The sequence below is a fragment of the Manacus candei genome, unplaced genomic scaffold (assembly GCF_025592945.1).
Source record: "Manacus candei isolate 608988 ecotype Guabito, Panama unplaced genomic scaffold, ASM2559294v1 h1tg000023l, whole genome shotgun sequence".
Taxonomy (NCBI): Eukaryota; Metazoa; Chordata; class Aves; order Passeriformes; family Pipridae; genus Manacus; species Manacus candei.
The window spans coordinates 10,121,011-10,145,683 of NW_026138071.1; the positions used below are offsets into that span (position 1 = coordinate 10,121,011).

The 24,673-nt window shown below is 39.0% G+C and overlaps 1 protein-coding gene across 8 annotated transcripts in view; it reads right to left on the bottom strand.

Annotated features, from left to right (window-relative positions):
- The window catches only part of COBLL1 (cordon-bleu WH2 repeat protein like 1), a 75,827-nt gene extending 66,750 nt beyond the window's left edge, over positions 1-9,077 (bottom strand). For 2 of the 8 annotated variants that reach the window (XM_051787248.1, XM_051787246.1), the window contains exon 1: positions 8,419-8,608. In XM_051787248.1, coding sequence (XP_051643208.1) covers positions 8,419-8,492 — 74 coding nt within the window. In that variant the 5' untranslated portion in view covers positions 8,493-8,608. Of the gene's footprint in view, positions 1-7,384; positions 7,458-7,691; positions 7,802-8,223; positions 8,609-9,060 lie in introns of those variants that run through there. The other 6 variants (XM_051787254.1, XM_051787258.1, XM_051787247.1 and 3 more) reach the window with 6 other exon arrangements.
- Between the last annotated feature and the right edge of the window lie 15,596 nt (positions 9,078-24,673).

The window sequence follows — 24,673 nt, forward strand, 5'->3', positions numbered from 1 at the left end:
TTGGGGAGGAGGAATCAGATACAGGGAGAGTGGGACGCAGGGGGGAAAAAAAACCACACACACACCAGAAAAAAAAAACAAACACACCAACCCCCCCCCCCCAAAAAAAAAAAAAACAAACCCAAAACCAAAAAAACCCCACAACACCAGATGGAAGGCCCAAACTGAAGGCCAAAGCTCCTCTTAAATATGAAGATTTAAAAGAATGCACAAAGCCAGAATCCAAAAAGGTCCAATTGTCATGCTGGGTTGTAACCCCTTAAAGCAAATCCAAAGTACTTTTTTTACTAGTAGCTGTGGACTTATAAACTTACTTGAAGTCTAAGATTCAGCAAAAAGGGACTTTCTCCAAGCAGTGAGTACTTTTAAAACTAAATGAGGTAAATATAGCTCAAGGAGGGTGCCAAAGATGGAATTAGTGAGGCTGCTTTGTAATGTGGGTGGAAGGAGAGGATCAAAATTGCAGGCAAGGGGAAGTCAGACACCATGAATCAGAGACCGTCAGAGAATACAGAAAAGTTTATGTCTGGAGACTTCAGAGATTAAAGAGAAAAAGCAATAATTCTTTAAAAATTCATAAGTTTGGAAACCTAGGGAAAATTTTCAACACACAGTGGTACCTGATTTCTGAGGAATTAAAGTTTCTGAATTGAAAAATTAAAAAAAAAAAAAAAGAATAAAATCAAAGCCCAGATTTCTGGCATGGGTTGAACTTCTGATTTTACACAAATGCCTGAAAGTCATCAGAAATTCCACTCTGGAAATTCCACCTACAGCACTATCATCATCAACTAACACACACCTTGTGTGGTGACTTACTAACTAAAGAAGTAAAAAATCCATCCGTTCATGCAAATCATTTCTACTCTCTCAAAGCCAAAATGGTTACATATTTAACTTTGCACAACATTAATTTTTAATGAAAAGGACAAAATGTTTAAATCCACAGCTACTAGTAAATAAAGATGTACTTCATCTTTGCTTCAAGGGGTTACAACCCAGCATGACAAGTTGTAAACATTTGTTTTTTCAACTTTGTTATTAACAGACATCTTGGTTTCTCTTTTTTTTTTAACTAGATACAGAGACAAAACATTGTTTTTCCCAAGTAGAAAAAGCTTTCAACATTGCTGTCACAAGAACAGTTAAACAACAGCTACCTCAGGAGATTACCTTCTACCTGCAATATTATGTTCAGTTCTTTTGTCAGTCTAGTTTGACAGTACAGAATAACTGATCTGGGCTTTACAAAAGTCAAGAGCAGTACAATGATAAACAAACAACTGGTAAATAACTGAATGAAAACAAACAAACAAACAAAACAAAACAAAAAACCACAACCCAAACTTGGCACACCATATTCTTCCCTACTGTCCTTCAAATTACCTTGATACCTACGTATAAAAAGTTTCAGGACAATAGTAACATGAAGTTGCCATAGGTACTCTACTGACGGTCCCACATCCTTGAACGTTGTTACTTAATTCACTTTATTCGGCAAAGCTTCCAGCACATCAAACTGGAGGGCACGGAGGGGACACAGACAGACAAAAAACCAAACTAAAGAATCAAATGAAAAGTCAAACTGAATGAAACATTAAAAAATACAATTCATTTTGTAAAAAGAATAGAAGAAACAGTTCCTCCAGATAACTTCGTCAATAGTAAGTCTGTATTAAAGGGACAGATGAAGATGCTTATGCTCTTCCCATAGCAAAACATTTAAAAGTTACCTGCTAAACCTCATGTATAGAGCATCAGTCTTTGGAAGAAAATCCATCTGAAGATCAGACATGAAAGTCAGGTACAATATCAAAAGAGAAAATTAATTCTCAATAGGAAACCAAGGCAGCCCATGAAAAAAAACAAGACTGTTAAATCAATACATCAATAATTCAGGAATATTAAACTAAAAATTGATTTAATTTTAAAGAAAAATACCTATATTTCTAGTGCTGTTCCTCTGAGATAGGATGGTGTTTTGATTGTTGGGGGGGGTTTCTTTCTCTGTGAGAAAAATTCAAGCTCACTACATTTCTTGTTTAACATAGAGCGACCATTTGCATTGTTTGGGGAGGACGAGAGGTTTATCTGTTATTAAATAAGATTGATCTATAGTTTCCAAACCAAGTAACTCTGTTTCCAGAACAGAAATGAAAATGAAAGAAATACGCAGAAAGTATTTTTAAAACACACCTAAGAAAGCACAGCTTGGAAGCTATTTCTTCAATGAGAACCTCCATAAAACTAAAGCTTCCAACAAAACCAATGCATTCTCACAGGAGAAAGCTTATGCCTAGCTAAAAATACTCACATACTCTATTTTCTTTAACTGAAAATAGCAGTCCTGACAACCCTAGTCTTGCAGCCGAGTTGACATTAATGCAAACTCCCAAGGGAGACATTTCATAGATTAGGGATCCATCCTTTAAGAACCTATTGCACTTTGATCATTTACATCAACCAAAAGGTACAAACAAATGTACATGCCCCTTCTGAACTCGATAGCCTCCTAGAAAATAAAAAACAAATCCAGGACCTTTGAATTCTGTAAGGATTCCCATGGTATTCCACTTCTGCAGAAAAAAGCATTTCTTAAACCATGAAAAAAACCTCACTTTTATCCATCAGTCTATCAACATGGAGATTTTAAGTCAGAACACATCTACTGGAACTCCAGTTAGTAAATATTTAAGTCTACTTTCATGAAGAGTTGCGTTTTTAATTGTGCATCCTTACATCAGGAGAGAATTCAGGTGAAGCATCGTCATGTTTTTAATTGGTTGTTACAGTTCAGAACAGCAGGGGTGGTTTTCCCCCTTGAACTCTCCATTGTCCTATACTGCACAGTAAGAGTTTCCTCTTCATTGTGCTAACACTGGGCACAGCCACAGAACTCTACAGGAATCTAGGAGCCAACATCTTGGCTTCTTGTCATCCTCTAATGCCCTGACGTCAGCTCTGAGTTTTAAGGCAGTACATAGTGACAGCAAATACCTACAGTGAACAGCAACTCTTTCTCAAACAGCAGGTGAACTTAAGTCAGAGTAGCAGGTCAGCTGTTGAGGAAGCAAGTGAGAGCCAGGTGAAAAGAAAATGCACAATCAGATCTGTTTTAACTTGCAAGCATCCATAAAAGAGAACACCTGGCATTCCTTATATCCACTACATTAACAGAGCAACTCCTCATACTGACTTGTTAATTTCTAGGAAAAAGAATAAATATTTAGTTGAGCATGATAACCTTGTTACAACTCCAAGGGCTGGCTGGATAATCTGGCATCTGCTGCTCCCCAGCACACATAAAACTACAACAGTGGCAGATAGAAACAACAACAGTCAAGCTAGAAAAACTTGCATGCTTAGAATTTTTTTTTCCAAGCTACAGTTAAGATAGTCAGAAGCACTACTGGACTCCATGAGACCGATTTATATGTTGCCAGATTACAGGAAAAAAACACTTATTTGAGACTTTAAAATATTCTGAGTGAATTATTTTATCTGTCAGATGGCAAGAGTCCCGTAAAGACCTTCAGTTTCCTCTGGAACCTAAGCTTTTGGTCCCCTGCAATGAACTCCTTTCTTATTCCACCCAACACAGATGTGCCTACTCAAAATAAACAGCGATCTTCAGGTTTACATAAACACTGTGACCTCATTTAAAGTACACAAAACAAAACTCAAAAAAAAAAAAAAAATAGAAAGAAGCTACCCTAAGATGACACCAAAACCCACCTTCCATTCTCAAGCACTTTTTCCCCTCAAATGCTTTAGTATCTCATGATCTAGCTCTCGCTTTTCTTTTTTACAGGATACCATCACACTTGGACAAAGCTTTGAAATAACTCTGCTGATTTCTCTATTTGTGTATTACGCTCCCACATATTTTTTCACCCTAGTATCCACATTCCTCAACCCTCTAATGTTTTCTTGATCTCATTCCCACAGCAACACACTCCAACAGCGAATATTAGCACTAACTACTCCATGGGCACCCAGCTATGACTTCAGACTTGACAAAGTTCGAGTAATCAAACCAGCGTTCAAACACAACATTCAGTTAATGGCACCAGTGTCATGCAACTATTTGATGTTGCCTTTGTTAAGGTAGGTGCATTAAAAAGAGCAACATAATCACCTCAAGAAGTGTTATGTGTACACTCGGAACTCAGTTGGTAAATTGGCCCCTGGAATGATTAGTATTCAAGTGGCTCCTGATGGGCATCCACCCACCAAGGAGCTAACTCCCTGCTTCAAACATCCAGCAATCTCTATGGTCACAAATTCTCAGAATTCTTTCCATTTTGTTATTGCTCCATTAGTTGTTCTTCATCAGGGTCATGGGGGTAAGAAGAACATTATCTTTAAGACCCCAGTCTAGGAGATGAAGCTCATCTGAGATGGAACTACTTGTTAAATCCATGATAGCCTAACCCATGACAGCACTACCATTTAGTAGCACAAGTACAAAAGGTCTTGCTTTTATTGATAAAAGTTTATACAACAGTACAGCATACAGAGCAATAGCAACAGATAATTCATTGCAAGAGAAAAATGTAGTTTCAGTCCTGACTTAAATTTCACTAAACTGAGCAAATTCAGACACGTACCCAGCTCCAGTCTGCTGCTGTGGCTTGGCCATAGAATGCTTGGTTTGAAGCTATTGCTACACTTTCTGTCTCTTCCCACACTCCACAACAGGGAGGACTTCCATTTATACTTGAATAAACCTGTGGCTATGTTGTGAACTAACTCAACCAAACACAAGGAAGAGAGCTCAAATCAGTATTTCAACTTTGATGCCAGACACTTGCCAACACTGCACCACAGCTGATGTCTCCAGAGACTGAAATTATTTGATAAAAACTCAAAAATTTACATGTAAGAGAAAAGGTAAATTTCTCGTTCTTCCTGAAAACATCTCTCACTTCCTGAGACAGACCTGGAAAACATGGGAAAAAAGACTTATCTCCTGTTCTCCTTATTAATTTCTTCAAATACATTCACTAGGCCAAGCAACAGTGAATGGGAGCATGAAGGCACACGAGGAGTGTTTCTGGCAGTAAGCAAACCAAAGCTCTTTGGCTCTGCCCCCTCCCCCATACAACCATGTCTATCTTCAGCCCCTGGAGAGCAGCTCTATCTGCTAAGCATGTTTTCCTTAGTCTCGCAATGAAAACGACAAAACAAAGAGGGTTTGCCAGGCTAAAGCAGGTCTGAAGCTGTTATTTTGTAAGTAAGAATACAGCTTTAAATATGACTTAAGGGAACAAATGAAATAATGTGAAATTCTCAGAAACTGATTACAACTGAATTAAAGGTGGATCTCAATGTGCATTCTAATATTTCAAAGGATATCAATCTTCTGTTTACCTAAATCCACACTTGCTCCAGTATTCTAATGGCCTATTGAACTATAACACAGTTGTTCGTGGTAAAATCCTGTGTCAACTACAGACATCTACTTATAATGTAAAAATTTATTTACTCCAGGGTATAGAACATCCAGCAACAGCAGGAAAATTGTGTTCAAAAGGTGGGATACCAACTACAGCCACATTTTTATTTGCAAGTATGAAATCACACATTTTCCTATCATCCCATAAGACGGACAATACATAAAGCCAATTCAACTCTGTAATGAACAGCAGCAGACTGTGTCAACTGGCCTGGCAGGAGCACACTGTCATGAGTGCTACTCAGGGTAAGATGGATGAGCTATAAAAATGCCTTAAAAGTAGGTCCAGCCAAGTTTCTTCTGCTAAAAGAAGAAACTATGTGTCATTACCAGCCAGTAACTAGGCACACCTCCTATTCATCATATTCCAAAAAATTCCAGCCAGTTGCTGGGCACACTTTCTATTCACCATATTAAAAAAAAAATCCAGCAGAAGCTGTTTTTTTAAATTTTTTTCCTGTTTCCCATGAAGGTACAGTGAGAATAACAAGGCCATGTTTTTCACCAAATTCAGACAAATATTTTTATCCACAACTAGTTTTAATAAAAAAATTTTCAATAGGATAACATAATCCTGTACTTAAAAAAAAAAGGTCTTCCAAGATATGACAGGATCCTTTCCCAAAGCTTGTTCCCATAGATCTGATAACAAAGTTCTATATTTAAGAGCCACCAGTAATTAAGTTACGTAGGAGTTCCAAGACTAAATAAACAACAGTGCTTGAAAACTAACAAAACACTTTAAAGGCCTCTAGCCTTCTTAGCAGTGAGCATAAATAAATTTTCTAAGCTGTGAAGAGTTAGCAGCAATTACTCCACAGAACTTCAAATAGTGATTTAAGAACACATTGAGTGGTAAACAGTTTTCAGCTACAGATTATCAACACTTTCAACCTGGCTAGACAATTTAAGAAGATATATAATGCAGTATATCACATCGTTTAGTAATACATTTAAAGAAAATTGCTATTTCAACTGAAATTCTTCCCAGATTGGACAATTTTTCCTATCATCTCAGAGAACAACAGTAACAGCTTACTATTCAAAAATGTATCCATGGACCATTTTCAGTAAAACTGGAAGTTGCCGTTTTTGGTATAACCAAATTTTTTTCCTCAAATCCTGCATTTTGATGAGCAAATGAGACCATCTCCAGGAAATAATTAAGACTGCCAATAAAGAACTCTCATAATAAGAAAGGCACGGTAACTTGATTTTTTAAGTACCAAATTAAATGGGAAGAGCTGATAAAAGGCCTGAAAATACACCTGCAGGGCTAATGCAATGAGCATTTCTGTTAGCTACATGTTTCTCACAACTGAGATGTGGATGCTGACAGATGCTTGAAGTCACATAAAGGGAACAGACTACTTTTCCTGACTCAGATGTCAAGCAGCAGCCAAAATTCACTATACCCAACAGCATTATGGCAGGCAACAGGCCTAGTGAAACTGTCAGAACAGCTAAAGTTATAATTGTGTCTTTTTGCTTGTTTTCATGTTTCTGCCCACATGTAAAACTGAGGACCTTCAAGACATACTGTTTTAGCCCCTTCCTAATCTGGAATCAAGCCCTATTATCCAAAACTCAGTCCTTCCAATTGTGCTTACATACCCAGAGTCTTACAAATGCAGTGATTATCTATAGTAATTATACCTTCTGCATTGTTTAACAATATAAAGTTCATTTGTCAATGGCTACATATAAATGTGGAATGGTGACAAGGCCTTAAGGGAATAAATACCCATGCCTTTTTGAGTCTTCCATATTCACTACAGCCATGACTTCAAACTGATTTGATTGCTGCTGCAAATACTAAATTGCATCCGTTTATCCTATAGACACTTGGTCAGAAAACCAAGTAATTAATTTTTGCATATAGTATGGAAGCTTTAAGAAAGTCTTTATGTTAAAAAAATCACTCACCATGTATTTTGTCTCTTCTATTTACAGATAACTCCAGCAGTCTTGCCAGTAGTTTGATTCACTCAAGTTCCTACTGAAGTTATTGAGCAAATTAATTTTCTTCAACGTATCTGACTACTTAAGGAGAAATTATCCTCCTCCTGATCTATAACTGGGGTAGTTTAACTTAAGATTTAAAAAATATATTTTTTAAAGTTACATTTTCTGACACATTATAAGAAAATGTTCTGAGAGGCCTAACATTGAGAAAGAAACAAACCAGCCCTTTCACTAATCCCAACAGATGCCGCTTATTTATTTTCCTTACCCCCCAGCGTGGGAAGTTACCAGAGCACCGAGGAGGGCCCAGCGCTCCCACGCCACTGTCACTCTCACCCGGAGAGCTAGAAGCTGACTTCGCACACCTAAGGATGCTCCGGCAAGTGTTGACCCGAGGAGATTTCCCCGGCAGAGCCGCGCACCTAGTGGGTCCCGCGGTGGCAGCGCTGCAGCTCGGCACAGGCACCAGGACGGCGATGCTCGTCCCTCGCCCGCCACTGCTCGGCCGGGCACCGCCGAGGAGGGCGCCGGCGGCCCGGCGGGGCAGTCCCGCAGCCCCGGCCGGGGGAGCAGCCCGCGCTCAGCCCGGAGAACCGGCCGAGATGCCGTCGAGGCTCCGGAGGCGGCGCCCCGCCCGCTCCCGCCGCCGTTCAACGGTCGCGCCGCTCCATCTGCCCCGCTGCGAGCCCGCCCGGGGCTCCCGCCTCGGCCCCGCCGCAGGAGCCTCGGCAGGGGCACAGCTCACCCACCCCCCGGCACCGCACCAGCCTCCCAGACCCGAGCTGCCCCCTCGCTCTCACCTCGCCCAGCCCCGCGCACGGCCGCGGCTCCCCGCCCGCTACCCCGGCTCCCGCCCGAGCCGGGAGCTGCGCTTACCCGGAGGGCGGCGGGGCGGCTGCGGGCCAAGCGCGGGCGTCCATGCCAGCGGCCGAGGGAGCGCAGGGCGGGCGCAACCCGGGGACCCGCCCGCACGGCGCCCCGGCTCCCCGCCTCACCTGCTCGGGGCGGGCTGGCGAGGGCGGCCCCGCTGCGCTGCCCCCGGCGCCGCCTCGCCCCCGAGCGCGGGCATTGCCCGCTGTTTACAGCGCGGACACGGGGCGCCTTCCCGGGGCGGCGGCCGCGCTCAGGGCTCCGCCAGGCTTCTGCCGCTCACGGAACCACACCTTGGGCGGAGGGGAAAAAACACACACACAGAGAGAAAAAAAAAAAAAAAAAAAAAAACTTCGCGGCGAGAAATTTGAAACGCGGAGCCTTCCCCGCTCCGGCACGCGCTAAGACACAGAGACTCCCTGTTCCAGTCCCAGCGCCTCCCTCCCGCCCCCGCACACCCGGCTGTCCCTCCGGGGGAGGTCGGACCGGGGACTCCGCTCGGCCCCGGCCCCGGGCTGTCAGCGGCCAGCGGGGGCAGGGCCGCTTCTCTCGGCTGGAAAATTCCTCTCCCCGAGCGAAGCGTCCCGGCGGCTGCCTCAGGCTCAGCTCTTCCCCATTCCAGCCACCAGGGCACAAGGCGAAATCCCCACAGGTGGGGAGAGCCGAGAGCGGAGCCCGCGGTGGGGACTGTCCTGCCCGGCCACCCGGGCTGTGCCACCCTGTGCCACTGACGAGCGCACACGGGACTCGGCTGAGCCGCGACCTACCCGTGTCACGGGTGACGAGCTACCGGTGTTAGGAGCGGTTTCAGCCTGATCTTCACTTTGCTCGCTGAGCATGACAGCACCAAGGCTTTTCTATGCAATATCTAGTGAGCAGATCTGGCTGTTACGTGCTGCTTACCTGGGTCAGCACAGACTGCCTTTCCTGCTGTGCAGTGGGACCAGGAGATGATATTGCACAGTAAATACAACTCTTTATGCAGGTAATATTTTGGCCAGTGCTTAACAGAAGTTGAAAAATAGTCAACGCAAAGCATTTATACCTTTGGTTTTTTCTCCATAGGGAAGAAATACAAAGTTGCATTCTAGTATAAATGTCCTTTTTCTGACTATTTCTAAGATTACATATCTTGAAAAAAAATAATAAAATTGACCAATTGATTTTAACATTCATAATATTCGATGATAATATTAATAATATCTACTATAGTACTGTATATAGCACAGTATAGATACTGCACTTTAATAACATTTTGCTTCTCCCTGTATGCCCTTCTGATTAGTACTGCGCTTCTTCAAAAAATATTTTCGTCTGCTTTTATTTTTTGCTTCTTCAGTGGAGACTAAACCTGAAGTCTCCTGTTTTGACAGACCCTAGAAGTTGTTCACACCCTGAATAACCACATCCCATTATCAGGCACGCCCCATTAATCTGTGTATGTTTCTTAAACCAAAAAATTAATCACTGGTGAGTCAGATGGGATTTCCATGGTCCAGTTTTCAGAGAGACAGTGTTCAACGAATTGATCAACTAAGAACAATCTCATTGAAGACCTTATGTAAGTTTTGGATCCGTTTTCTCCTTTGACAGTCCACTTTCTTTTCTCGTGGTCCTCAAATTGCTTGGCCCTTTCCTAGGTTGGGATGAAGGTTGACAAATTCTTTTGTATGTCGACTGTTTCTGCAGTCAGGATACAGTAACTTTCTTCATTCAGTTTGTAGCCTCAGTTTAAGTACAAAAGAACTTCATGTTTCTAACCAGCTACTTTTTGAGCAAAACCATTACATGACGACATCTTCTAAATGGTAATGAAACTCACAGGTTGCCAAGTGTGAGATGATTCAACACTGTAGTGCTGTTTTGACTGAAGACCCTCATAGGTGATTCTGTATTAGTTAGAATAAAGACATACATTGGTGTCATGTCATCCCTTCTAATAAACTTTGCTGCACCACCAGCAGATAAGGAATGGTTGTAGCAATCCCTTTGCAATCTCATTTGAAAACCAATATATCCTATAGTCTAATTGTTTTGGCAAGTACTAATGCCACAAAGATTGCAATCTATAGAATAGCTCACATGGGCTAAAAATAGAAACTCAGCAATGCCAGGCAGAAAAGTGACATCAGAGGAATAACCTAAAAAAAAATTACTAGTGGTAATAATTTCCAATACAGCCTGAGGGATTATCTTAAAAAGCAGTTCACTGAATAATGCCAATCTCACTTTAAGAGGGGAGAGGTTATGCTTATTTTCTTACATTACCACATCTCTTATTCTTATCTTGGTTTTAACTAAACACATCTGAAACACTGATCACTAGCAACATTGTAGGCTCTAAACCTGAGTGCCTGCAGGCCATGTTCTGAAGTGACAGTATTATGGTAACTAGGCTTAAAATAGCTGGGTTTATGAGATACTGGAGATACCATTTGTCTTAGTTTTTAGAAACAGATTCTGAACTCCTATGGTATTTTGTTTCTTTATCAATAGAAAATGAGTTCTGTGTTAGAGTTTCAAAAGATGTTTATGGAGACAAATGTTCTTTTTTTAATTTTTCTATTTTCATAAAGTTTCCAACTTAGCCCTGACCTCAAGACATTTTTCATATAAAACAAACATAACTCTCAGACACAATAAAAAGAGGACTGCATTAGAGAATACCAAGTAGGATAGTAACACACATAGTCATTGTCTCTCTTATTGAATAGCCAAAGAAAAAAAACCACAACAAAACATTTAAAGTTCTCTAGATTTTCCAAGGTAATCCGTGAAGATATCATTAACAATTATTGAAGTGGCAGGTTATTGATTGCACCATTGCAATAATGTCATTTTTTTGCCAATGGGTTGAGGTAAAACAATCTTTTATCTGGAGGCATTAATCCATGTGACAAGTCACCACCCACTGCACTCTGTGAATGTACTTGGTGCCATTGTATATTTAGTATAAATGTTTGCAGATTAATACCCAGTTCTGATTACTGTTAGCATAACCTTCAAGTTATACATGTCATGAGAACTGTTAATTGCAATTGCTATTTGAAGGAGAACTTTTCTCTTCAGTACAGACATGAAGTTCCAGGCAGCTTACTAACTATTGGATTTTCATATAACTTAACATACTAAAAACAAAGCCCTGCCTGTTCTGAAAAAGCATCAATATCCCATGGCATTTTTCATAACAGTCAGGAGTTGTCCTAGAATGCTTTAGTGCTGATGGTTGCTCTCCTCTGTTCAAGAGGTTGCCAGAAATCTGAATACAAATATTTTTGAATAAAAGGTGCTGTAGAAATGTAATAGACTGTATGATTTTCTAGCAGGGCATGTGGTGAAAACTACTTGAAGTGCTAAATAGACCACAGGAGCCTTGCAATATTTTTCACTATTGTAAAGGTATGCTTACAAGATCTTTTTAAACTTCTTAATATATAACAGGTTATTAGTGTCATTTTGTGATTTAAAGATGTAACCAGAATGTACTCCTACTGTACATTGGAAATCATACTGTGTCACACAGTAATTGTTTTGAATAATATTGTGCAAAGTAGGTGTGAAATAGAGTATGGAATTGAAAGGTATTTTTTTGTTAAATTAATTTTTTTTTATGCATGATTCAAATATATTAGAAAGCTGAGCTGTTTTATTCTGCCAGTATAACAAACGTGATAAAAATCAGGGTTTTACCCTTGTAGTATAAAGATAAAACAAGGAATTATTACATGCTCCTTCCTTTTCTTTAATGAAAACTAAATCTGTATGTAATTTTTTTCTACAAGAGCGGGCAATCAGCTTACGTCACATCCTGTTCAACAGTTACCTTTTTTGTGTTTGCATTCCAGAATGTGGGTTAGGTTTTGGGAAGCATGCACACACATGTATATAGCTACTGAAAGTATTGCTGTAGGCACAAGGACAGGTTTTTATGCCCATTTAAACTGTGCACTTAATTGAAGAACACTGTCCCCCCGTACTAGGCACTTGTGAGGCTGCATCTTGAATCTTGTGTTCAGTTCTGGGTCCCTCACTACAAGTCAGACATTGAGGTGCTGGAGTGCGTCCAGAGAATGGCAACAGAGCTGGGGAGGGGTCTGGAGCACAAGTCTTATGAACAGCAGCTGAAGGAATTGGGTGTGTTTACCCTGGAGAAAAGGAGGCTCAGGGGGACCTTACTGCTCTCTACAACTGTCTGACGTTACAGCCAGGTGGAGGTCAGCCTCTTCTCCCAAACAACAAGTGACAGGACAAGAGGAAATGGCCTCAAATTTTGTCAAGGGAGGTTCAAGTTGGATATTGGGGAAAATTTCTTCACAGAAAGAGTCAGGAATTGGAACAGGCTGCCCAAGGAAGTGGTGTAGAGTCACCTTCCCTGAAGGTATTTAAGACGTGTAGATGCGGCACTTGGGGACATGGTTTAGTGGTGGATTTGGCAGTGTCAGGTTAATGGTTGGGCCTGGTGATCTTTGAGGTCTTTTCCAACCTAAACACTTCTATGATTCTGTGATCTCATCTGTAAGTACACAAGAGGAGTAGTAAGCATTTTGTTAACACCTTTCTTCCAAAGAGCTGGGGGAACATCTCTAATTAGTAAAACATTACCATCAAAGAGAAGTTAAAAATAAAATTTCTGTTTCTCATGTTAAATAACCTCAGTGCCCGGACATTACACAATTTGCTAAAATCATGTCTAGTTAGCAACACAATTAAGTTATATCACTACTATTTGTATATAAAAAGAATTATTTCTCTCATGCCACAAAAGGAAAAAGTAGAAAATATATTAAGTTCGAACTGTCCTATCTGTGTGACCCAAACTAATATTAAAATTACCGTACAGGTAGGTTTGTACAGGTATACAGTGCTTTGCAATGGAGTCCAATTACAGTAATTAAAGTGCCACAGACTCCCACAAATTCCACTAATCTAAATACTGTTACACAGACAGTGCTATTTAGTCCTTATGTTTAATGCTATTTTTAAATAATTTATACATAGGTCATATCTATGCTGGCCATCTACACAAAGACAGGCTTCACCCTGAGAAGCAGATGGATCATGTTGTTCTAAATTGTAAGTAATGGAGTTGTCTGTTTAACGCTTTGGCCTGATAGTTGAAGTACAAATAAGTCTACAAAAAGGTACTCCATATACTGTCAGATACAGGACTAAGTAATTTTTGCCTTTCATATAGGGTTTCCCAATAGTCACTACTACACAGAAAACTGTCCCAAATATTTTTTGCTCCTAATGTGTGTATTACAGGCATTTACTTTCTTAGAGATACACTGTCCTTTTAGGTCATATTTAAGACCAGCATGATGATACCATGATGCATTCCCATTACTACCATTATGTTTTCACTCTGCTAGTATTTTATTTTTGCCTTCGGATCATCAAACCAAATGTTTACCACTTACGTGTTATGATTTCTAAGTTATTTTGTTTGTTGAGCAGTATTTTGGGGGTGCATTAAACAACGATTAGTGAGTTTCACAATTCATGTGGAATAAATTTGTACTTGAGTTATATTAGAAAGCTTCAGACAATGCTGAGTACTGAGTGATTTAAGATATAGAATCACATATGCCGTGAAGTGTCCTACTGCAATGCTAATTATTTTTAAAACAGCTTTGTCTAAAGCTTTCAAATCATGTTAATCACAGTAGTTGCAATGAAGGACAGATATTAATAAATTTAAATGTTAATCTTAGATAGAGTTTAGAAGAAACTGCAAGTTCACTAAATTGCTACCATGCACTAAATTTCCAGAGTGTACCTAGAATGTACATATATAACTATGAAAGTATGCTATGTGAAAATCCTCAACATTGAAGTCTGTAAACTCTAAACAGTAGAAAACATTTCTGAAGAAAATCACCTCCAGGAAAAATACATTCATAGTATCTGTTCAATTGATTAGTAATGCATTAGCTTATAGCTTATTGTATCATATATCATCTCACTACAAGAAACATAATCTCCTTTTTCTAGTAGAAAAATACTCTTAGATCCAAAAGAGATTTGGGAATTTCTTAAACAGAGATACAGAAAATGTAGCAATAGCTAAGCTAGAGGAGTTATCTTAGGTCCTGAAATCTATATTGCTGTGGTTGTACTGTGCCATGAAAACAAGATGTATTAGCCAAGGAGAAGCCTTATGCTGCACAAGTATGTATCTCTTGGTACTCAGCCAGCTCGTTCAGAACTAGCCTGGGTAACTTTACAGGGCTAATGCTCTCTGGACATCCTTGGAGGTGCTACACACATTTAGTAAAATCTAGTGACAAATGTGAAGCTGCTTTTGAAGCATGGAGAGGGAGTTAAACACTTAACTTGTACATTATGAACTGTGTGCTTTGATTAGACAACTGAATAAATGGGGAGAAGAGAGGGAAGAGACGTTCCTCCTCTGCAATGCTAATAGGAAAGAGAAGCTGTTCTATGTGCAGCATGCTTATTCAGGTGTGCTTTGGGGACCTTCTGCTGGAATGGACCCAACAACTGAGCTCCAAAGGGAAGTATTTATCATGTCTATTTTAAACACAAGATGGTACTGAGACATTCAGCACAGACAAATCAAAGATAATTTTGATCACATATATGCATACAGTGAATTCTAAGAACCTGGAGAAATTATTTTTTTGGAAAAAAAGGCTCATTCCACCTTCATATGTTGGTAGTTTCAAGAATACAACACAGCACCAAGTTCTATTTAAGTCACACTGTAGGCACATATGCTGCTTCATAGATCCAGAAATTATTAGCATTCTAAGCTTTTAGAAAGCTGGATTTTTTTTTTCCCAATAAACCTATGAATAAAAGTCATGAACAGATACATGAAGGTTTGAGTCAGAGTACGTGGCAGAGTTTACCAACTGTGATAATTCCCACAACCTTTTCAAACACATTTGACAGGAGCCCAAGGCTATGTATCACAGGTGAATGTGGCTTTAGTATAAGCCTCATCAGAGGGAGATGAAACGTAAGTTGCAGAAATTCTTTGAGGTTTTTATCTGATAATTATTAGTGATCTGAGTTGAGAGTTTGCATAAATAATTTCAAGTAATTTCAAAGCCCAGCTTTGACTGCTTTTTTTCTGCAGTTTGCCAGTGTCTCCTTGCAGAAGTACCTTGTTAGTGAGCATCCATATGTAGTCAACACAGCTTGTGCAAACTTGTCAAAGACAGTTTGAAACTAGCAGCTATGTGAAGCTCAGCTCGGGCTAACAACTCCATTTCAGAGCCAGGTTTCTGGATATGTAGAAGTGAAGTTATTTGTCTCCTTGGCTATGCTTAGCAGCAGTACACAGCTCAGGATAGCTCAAAGTTAGCACAAGTTTATTCTCTGGTATGTATCCACCAGTATATATCACTGTATCTGCCCTGTAAACAAGAAAATGGTAATTAAGCAGCAAAGTAGTCTCACACATAACAATAGGCTGCCAGCAATGCAGACTGAGAAAGCTGCCTTGCCTTTGTGTGTGTTGTATAAAAACATAACTTGTAACCATACCTATTTGCTATTGATTTATCAAACTGCAGTGTATATATTTAGCATCTTGAAATGCTTGTAATTTAAGAAGCTAAGTTTTAGCTAAGATTAATTTTAAGAAATGTACGAAGCATTTTCTAGCATTAGTTTTTGCATTTTTTTTCATTGAAAGATTGTGTCTACACACCATGGGAAGCACATTTCTTGGCATCAGAGATGCTGTTCTTTCAATCTTCCTTCCTTCCTTCCAAATTGCTCTGCTAAAATCACCACTTACTTTCCACTGAATACGTCACAGTTTGGAAAATTCATTTCTATCTTGACACAGTCAGCAGGGAAAAATCTAGTTTGCATTTTTTCTGTTTACTATGGCATAAATACAAATATAACTTAGAATCCTCACATGCTCATTACTATATATACATGCAGCACTTTATGTTGCTTTTTACTCTACATAAACATCTGTTAGTTCCCTCTAGTTAGGTACTGTGTACTAATCAGAGACAAAGGTTGCATGAAATTGTCCAAATATTTTCATTAAAAATAAAGCTAAAAAAAAAAAAGCTAGACTAGAGCTTTAAATGCTTTGTATGGAATCAGCAAAAGAAATGCCCTTAGCTCACCCAGTATGACTTGGGCATTAGACCAGATTTAGAATACTCTGCAAAATTCTGTTCATAGCAGTACAACCGCACAATTAAAACATCCAAAGATTCAGTTTTTAAGTAGCTAATTAAAGGTATTTTTAAGCTTTTTCTTTGGAAAGAAGAACTCAACTAAATATGGTAAAAAGATTTTGAATGCATCAGTCAGTCCCACTCCATGACCAGTGTGCAACTCCAGCATCACACATTTATTCCATGAGATGTGAAATTGCCATTGTCATTCTACCTGAAGCCATAGGCCACTGAGCTGCTGTAACAGCACTATAGCTATTTCTGACTTTGTGGAATAGGTCCAGTGTTTTTCTCAGAACTAAAGGTTAGAAAATTAAAAGAGCACTTATTTTATCTCCCCTATCTCTTCCTGGAGAAGACTGGGCAAGTTAATGGGAAAGAAATTCATCAAGAGTTCTTAAATACAAAGCACCATCTCTGGCTCAGGAAGTTCCTGAACCACATACTGCCTGATGATAGGAATATTTATGGAAGTATACATGCTTTCCATTCATTTATAGTGTTCCCTCAACATCCATTTTTGGACATTGTCTGAGACAGGATACCAGGCTAGATAAGACATTCAGTCTGACACTGAAAGGCTATTCTTATGTTCTGTGGTTCTTCAGATATATTTGGTGGTCTGACTTGAAAACAGAGAGGCCTCATTTTTTAATAAAGGCAAAAGAATGCTATAGATGTATGTGGTTTCTTTGAACTTAGTGTAATTACTATTTCAAGATTTTGCCTTCGGTCTTGTTTTTTACATTGTAATGCACCACACCTTTCAAGCACTTAAGCATTCAAAGAGCTGGTAAAAGCAGTTTGGTGGTGTTAGAAGGTAAATTACAGCTCTGGTAAATGACTTGCTTGGGTACTGACTTTAGAAGCTCTATGTAAAGTGGTGATCTGAATGGCCTCATTAACAACGTTGAGGTCAGTGTGCCTGAAAGTGAAGGCAGAAGGACAAGGAGATGTTTTATCTCTCCCTAGCAGTGTATGAAATGCTTATTGACTGGGTTGATCCTTAGAAGTCAGGCCATTATAGTAAAATACAAGTTCTTGGGCTTCATTCCAGGCTAAGATTCACAAAAATAAACATGTATATGCTAATTAAATGCATCAGAGTCTATTTAGGCCAAACAGTTAAAGAGAAAAGACAGAAACAGGGTTGAGCTGCCCAGATGTAGAGGCAGGATAAAGGGGAAATAAAATGTATCCTTAAATGGCTTGTACTCTTTTTTTTTTTTAATAATTTTATTTCTTATGAAACTACATTTGAGAAATAGGCAGCTGTTGACTCTGATCAACATGAAATCAATTTGAGCTGAGTCACACAACCATTTTTTAAGTGAACTAACCCTAGTCTCTTGATTTTACAGACAGAACCCTGCTGCATAACCCCTTTCTAAGTAATTCGAGATGCACCTTAGAAGATCCTTGGCCCAAGGGCAGAAAATTTTTGAAACATTTAAAGAGAATGAAAAAAGAACAGGAAGATAAAGCTGCACAGTGACTCAGACGATAGATTCCTGTGAGGGCAGAAGGAAATTGTTTTAAATCATAGACTGTGATTATCAAGGTTAAAAGGAAACATGACATTTTCCAGCATAAAATATGAAGACTGAGATGAGAGGAAGAGAATCAACAGGTAAAAATGTCTGGCAAGGCCAGATTACATGGTTAAGGAACACAAAGGTGCAGGAACAAATTCATAGCACAAGTAAAAATAATGCCCTTGGGCTGGACAGAGGGTTAACCTTGCTTACTGAGGCTTTAATCCCCAAGTCACTCTGCCCTCTCTAGATCAGAGTGACTATCAGGATAGACTGTATAACTATTACAATAGTTATATCAACAACAACAACAACAATAATAATATCTGTTACTTCTTTTTAACTTTTCCAAGCCACCTTTTTTCCACTTCATGTACGACTGATGAAAAAAATGCAGAGTGGATAAAGAAAAGTGCAATATGAATTTTGCCACAATCTCATCCTTAGTGAAGACTAAAAGAGTTTAATGATGGTACTTTTCAAGATCTGATGACTTTGACCAACAGTCTGAGTCAAAATATCAAATTTGTTACTGTCTTAATGTATGAAAATAACAGAAGTGATGCAGCTGCATCAAGTAGGATCATTCCTACGTAAACCTGAAAGGTAGTGAATGTGAATCAGAATTTATGTACTTTAAACTGAAATGGCAGAGACAACTAAATTCCTAAATTCAGACAACTGCAATTTCTGGTTGGAATTACTGAATATAAAATTAATTTTTTCTTATGTCTTTCAATAAAATAACAGTTTTAAAATCCTTCCTATGATAAATTATATCTGTTACAAAATAAATTTTCAGCTGACAAAAATAAACTCTGATTCATAAAGATTTAAACTGCTGTTAGTTAACCTGAATACATCTTATACAGTTAATATGATGCTTCTGATTTGCGGATCAGACTAAATATATGTCCTGTTGAAAGCAAAGCAAACAACAAAAGTGAATCTGTTGTATTCTAAGAGTCACATCACAGAAACATGTATTGCTTCTCCAGTTAAACCTAACAGAAATTACTCTCTAGAAACAAGAGAACCTATTCTACCCTATTCTACTGATTCAACAATGCAGAACACACAGACACAATGGACACAACCTACTGACTTCAAGGGCAAGATCAAAATGCTTTGTGATTCTTAGGGTTGCAAATTTACCTGATGTTTCAAGGTTCAAGCATAGGCGATTTCAAGGTTGTTAAGAAGTCTCATTTTTCAAAGGTCATAGTTATTTAAGTCTCCATTTCTCTTTAAATTACTTCACAAAAGCAGGTAAAAGACTGGATTTAGGGATCACTTGGATAGGGAATAATGAGTAAGGGGGAATTATCTTAAGCTATTTTAAATTTATGTGGAAGCTTTTTAATTTTTTCTTTCTTTTTCCTAATAAATTTTATTATTGTGGACAATATGTACCTCGTTTTATACATGATGTTATACTATCTTGCATATTTTGTATTTTATTAAGACTTTATGTCCTAATGCAACATACAGCAGGTTTTCTCATGCATAGTTGTTGCTGAGACTTCAATCAGAAAATCCTGCCTGTTCACCTGCACAAGGCAGACAGCTGAGAACTGCTGTCCTATCTTCTGAGCGAATTTGTACCAGAATTTCTATCTGCGCTATGTATGTGCCTGGAAGGATACCAATAAAAATTACTGATCATTGCAAAGATCACCCCTAACTGATGGCTCTTTCAATATAATTTTTGAACACAGTTTTAGTTCAGAGAAAGATTTGAATCACAATGCTGAAGGAGAAAAAAAGCCAGGAGGCAGATTTCAGAGTAACAGTTTTGTAATGTATTGAAGTTCTGCCCTTACAGATGTCCATTTTTCTAGTTTTAACTAAGTCTCTCTTCTTAACTCTAAATTAAATCATGAGATATATTTTGAAAGTTACTTCTGTGAAAGAATCCTAGACATCTGGGCCTTATGATAAGAAAAAAAGTGCTTTGCAATCTTCAGCAAAATAGAACATGGGGGAGATAGCGAGGGTAGCGTTCAGAATTCATTATCACGGTCACTGTAAAGAGGATCTTCTCTCAAGAGCCGTAGCAACTACGTGTAGCTAACTGTTAGAAACAGGAATCTACGCTGTACACAGTAACTTTAAAAATGACTAAAATCTGTAAGCTTTCTCTGATGATCGTGCAAATCAAATATCACCCAAGTAAAAAACGAGTACAGCATAGAAAAGGTATCCAAGTTCAGTATGATATGACAGAACACTACAAATCTGTAATGTGCTTAAGCCATGAGAAATTTAACCTGATGCTGGGGAGAAGAAAGTGAAATAATATTTCTTAAATCCTTCTGTGCAACAGAGCTTACTCCTTGTGTTTACCCAGCAAAGTGGCCTTTCCAGAGATCTCTCCAGGTTGCACCAGATACCAGGGAGTATCACACATTGCAAAATGCCATCAGACTGCAATCTGATTAGAACTGTAGCATTTCATTTCCAAACAGTCTACATCAGTTACAGATTAACAGAAAAGATTTAAATTATTGAAGGAGAAAATTAGTAGCTGGTAAAAGCAAGGTATGAAAAAAGCATGCTGGAACTTACAGAAAAACCTCAGGACATGATTGTGCTATATGTTTTAGCTTAGTGTACAGTTTATCATTTTTTTGTGAGAATTCTCATCGAGACTAAATATACTTTCCAGAGATTATTAATTTATCCAATGAAAAAATACAGAGATTTTACTGAATTGTAAAAGTCATCTCAAAACCTCTGAAGTCAACCCTCAAATTTACATAATAGGCGTGACAAAAAATGTGACCTATTTGGACTAGTGGAATTATAATCTAATCTATTTAACTTTTTATGATTGTCACCATGGAACTGGTGGAAAAGGCACAGGGTGGTAATGCCTTTCCAAATTCTGCTAGAAATCTCACCTCTCATTTGCTTCAGGATCTACTTCACCAGCAGATCCTGCCTGAATAGTACTCGTGTTTAATCTGCAATACATGACACAGAAAATAAAATAAGATCCCTTGCCAAACTTACAACAAACAGCAAGTTCCAGCAACTCCTCCAGTCCTCCCTTTCACTCCCCAAGGGCATACAAAAGTCAGGTAACTACTGCAATTTAATCTCTCTAGCAAAATTTCATCCAACTGACCTAAGAGTATTTTTTATGCTCCCATACCTAGATACATGCACTAAGCACCATAAGCCTAATATAATAAAGCCTGTTGTAAGGATGGGTGGATTCTACAGAAAGAGATCTCTGTGTCAGTCAGCAAGAAAAGTTTTCCTGAATTTCTTCCACCTGGCAATCACTGCAACCCTAGTCACATGTAAAATTGTTAAGGCTCATAAACCCTTTTATTGGAAGTGTGAATAAGCAGAAAGGCCCCTGTATTAAAAATATGATTGAGAGCATCAAGTCTTAGCACACCATCTGCAGTGAGTGCACTCAAATATTTATTATGTAAGTTCCACTAAGGAATACTCAATAAGCTTTGTCAGAGAGCTGATGAGAGTTCAGAGGAGAAAGCTGTGTGTCAAGCAGCTTGTGACAGTATAAAGAGACTACAGAAATATATGCATCTAAGGGGAGAGCTATCAGGCACTGAGAAGCTGGAATATAGCTTTCAGTCACTCTCAGTTTCATGAATACACGCTGGATTATTGCATGAAGGGAAGCTGCAGCTCTAGCAATACTGTGTTCTGCAATACAGGTGTGTCTGCTGCCAAAGATGACCTTCCTGACAAGCATCTTATTCTCATCTCAGTGCCCTGGATTCTCAATTATATACTTCATAGTCACTTTGACATAATGAATACAGACTTCCTAGAATATTGTCTTACACCTTGTGATAAGAATGAATCCCCAAAAGTAGAATGCCTAGTCTCAAAAAGAGGCAGACTCCTCTTGTTCCTCTCTGTTTCTTAAAGCTCTGTTTTCAACTGTTAGAGACTGCTAACTTTCTAACAGCCATCTTCACTTCCAGAGCCATCCAAGGATCAACAACTATCTCATGAATAGTTTCTTAAGTGTTCTGTGCTTCAGCTTGTCTCTTGTGCCGAATAATACTGCCCTGCCAGTGTTTGTTCAGCAGTTGCCATTGTCTGATACAATGGGCCTGGGTTACTATCTCAGACCTGTTCTTCCAGCTAGTCTACATTCCTTGCCCTTGCCACTTCCAGGATGGGGAGATCCTTCATGAAGATACTTCCTGAGCCTGCCAAAGAGGCATGCTCCCTCTTCATGAACAATGATCATTTTCATAATAAATTTAAAACTGAAACAAATACTTTGAAAAATATTTGATTAATAGCCCGATAAAATGATATTTTTCCTCTTATGCTTCTTCATTCCAAGAAAATAAAATATCACCTTTCTACATTCTAGATTGATTTCATTATGTCTTTTCCAAAATTTTCATATTTGTAACTTTTGTTGCTCTGTGCAAGTTCTGTGCAACGTTTGTGGCATAACTTTATTAAGAAGGAGTTTAAGAGTTTTGCACTGGGCACAAACTATGCGTAAAAATTATTAAAGTGCAAAGGGTTAGAAATTAATAATAACTTAAAACACTTTATAACTAAAATGAACAAAATAGTTCAGCAAGCTCAAAGTACTTTTGCTTAGGGAAATGTCTAACCCTCTCTTACAACTCTTCTCACAACTGCATTTTTCAGCTGTTTCATATACACGCAGCTATAGGTTCTCAGTGTCTTCATGGACGTCAGGTATGTTCAGTAAACCAAGTATCATAAAGCTCCTGATTCATGCACCCTTAACTGAGATAACTGTAAATAATCCCTTCCCTGTCAATTGGATAGGAATGATGAACTGAATAGTATGAATGCCCTCTGAAGGTAGAACACAGAACTGCTATAATTCTGGATTTAATTTCAGCCTGTCTGTTTATTAAGAAGGAACTACATAAACAGGCCTATATTAGTCCTTATTAGCCTGTTCTGACATTGTCTGAAAACTGTAAATAGTACAGAGGCATCTCCTGGTATTGTTGATAGACAGCTGATCATCTATCCCACACTTTTCACCAGTCACAAAAGCAGATTGTGTCTATATTGCTGAATTAGACAGGAACCTGGAAAAAGATCGACCCCTGATGTGGTTTGACTGTACTAACCAGTATGCTTTCCCATATCCTCTGTATAAAGCTATCTATAAGTCTTTTACCAGTCCCAGGAGGTGCTATGTATCCTTCCCATAGTTCCAAATACTTTGAGCTCTCTCACACACATGCACATGCATGGACACACAAATTATGCCTAGAGCCAGAGCAGTATGCTATTTTACCCAGGCGACATACAGGGCCAACTAATGCATATTGTGGATATAACTAGTTCTGTGTCATTTGATCTAGAGACCAGGTTACTCTCTCTAAAACCTCAATAACCTACTGCAAGAGCCAGGTTTTGAGATAGTCAATACTGCATTTTCCTGAAGGGCCAGCTTAGTGTGGGGGCATCATATGTTAGGTGGCCCACAAGCATCAGGAGAAAACAGCTTCCTGTTGAAGCTGTATCAAAACAGGTGCTAAACCTCTAGGCTTATATAGGCCTGCTCTGAGCCTGCTGCTGTCTTTGTCCACTACATATTGCCAGAGGTTTCAGAGCCTCTGTCACAGCAATCTCCTATTCTTCACAGAAAAACAGCAGTCAGCAACTATTGCATGCCTGAACTCTGTGACATTCAGCCCGATGACCTCCATCTCAGCATATTCATGCTGGTTTTCTGACTGACCAAGTCTACTGTGGATGAGATCAACAAAAATATAAATATATTCACTCTGTTTAAGAGAAAAATGATCTCATCCCTTAGCCAAGAATGAATGTGAATGAAACTGTTTGAAGACTATTACAAATTCAGAGCAGGAAACAAGGCTTTTAAACAGAGTCTTTACTGGAATAAGAAGGCTGATGGACACCATGTGAAGTGCAGTACAAAGCAACAAAAGTACTAAAAGTTAAACCCAAGAAAGGATGGCAGTGTGACAGAGAAAGACTGTTTAACTTTAATAGTCGCCATCATTTTTTGTTTCCACAGTAGCTCCTGACCATTTCCATGAGAACATGCCCAAAGCATCTCGTCTTGGGGTAGATTGACTAATAAATGGCCTTAACTTCAAGCTGCACATGAGCTGCAGCTCTAACTTCATGTGCAGTACAGAGCAATAGCTGTATTCAAAGGCTCTAGATGTATAGATAAAGTATTTGCTTGTACTTGTCCCTAACTTGGCCATGGAAGTTCAGGTATTGCATACAGTCCACAAAATCAATACACACCGTGACAATGCCTGTTCGTTCACTGAAAACACGAACAAATTACTTCATTCCTATATTTGAGAAAGCAAAGAGAAGTGTTCTATATACAAGAGGCTCATCTATCCTCAGAATAAGAACTGAGGAATAGAAAACTATTTGATCAGCTTTGAGTTCAAAGACATGTCACAGCATACATAACTTCCAAAATGGATTATTGTGACACTAGCAGTTACAACAATAGCTTTCTTTTTCTCTTCATGCCTACAGCATACCTGAAAGTCAGTCAGGTCCACATGCATGGCTTTGGACTTTCTGGGTAGTCTGATTCATTCTCAGGTCTGAAGACATATACTTGAGGTCCATGAAAATCACATTGTATGTATGTGCACACAATTTTGAGTTAAATCCTAATTAATATTTTA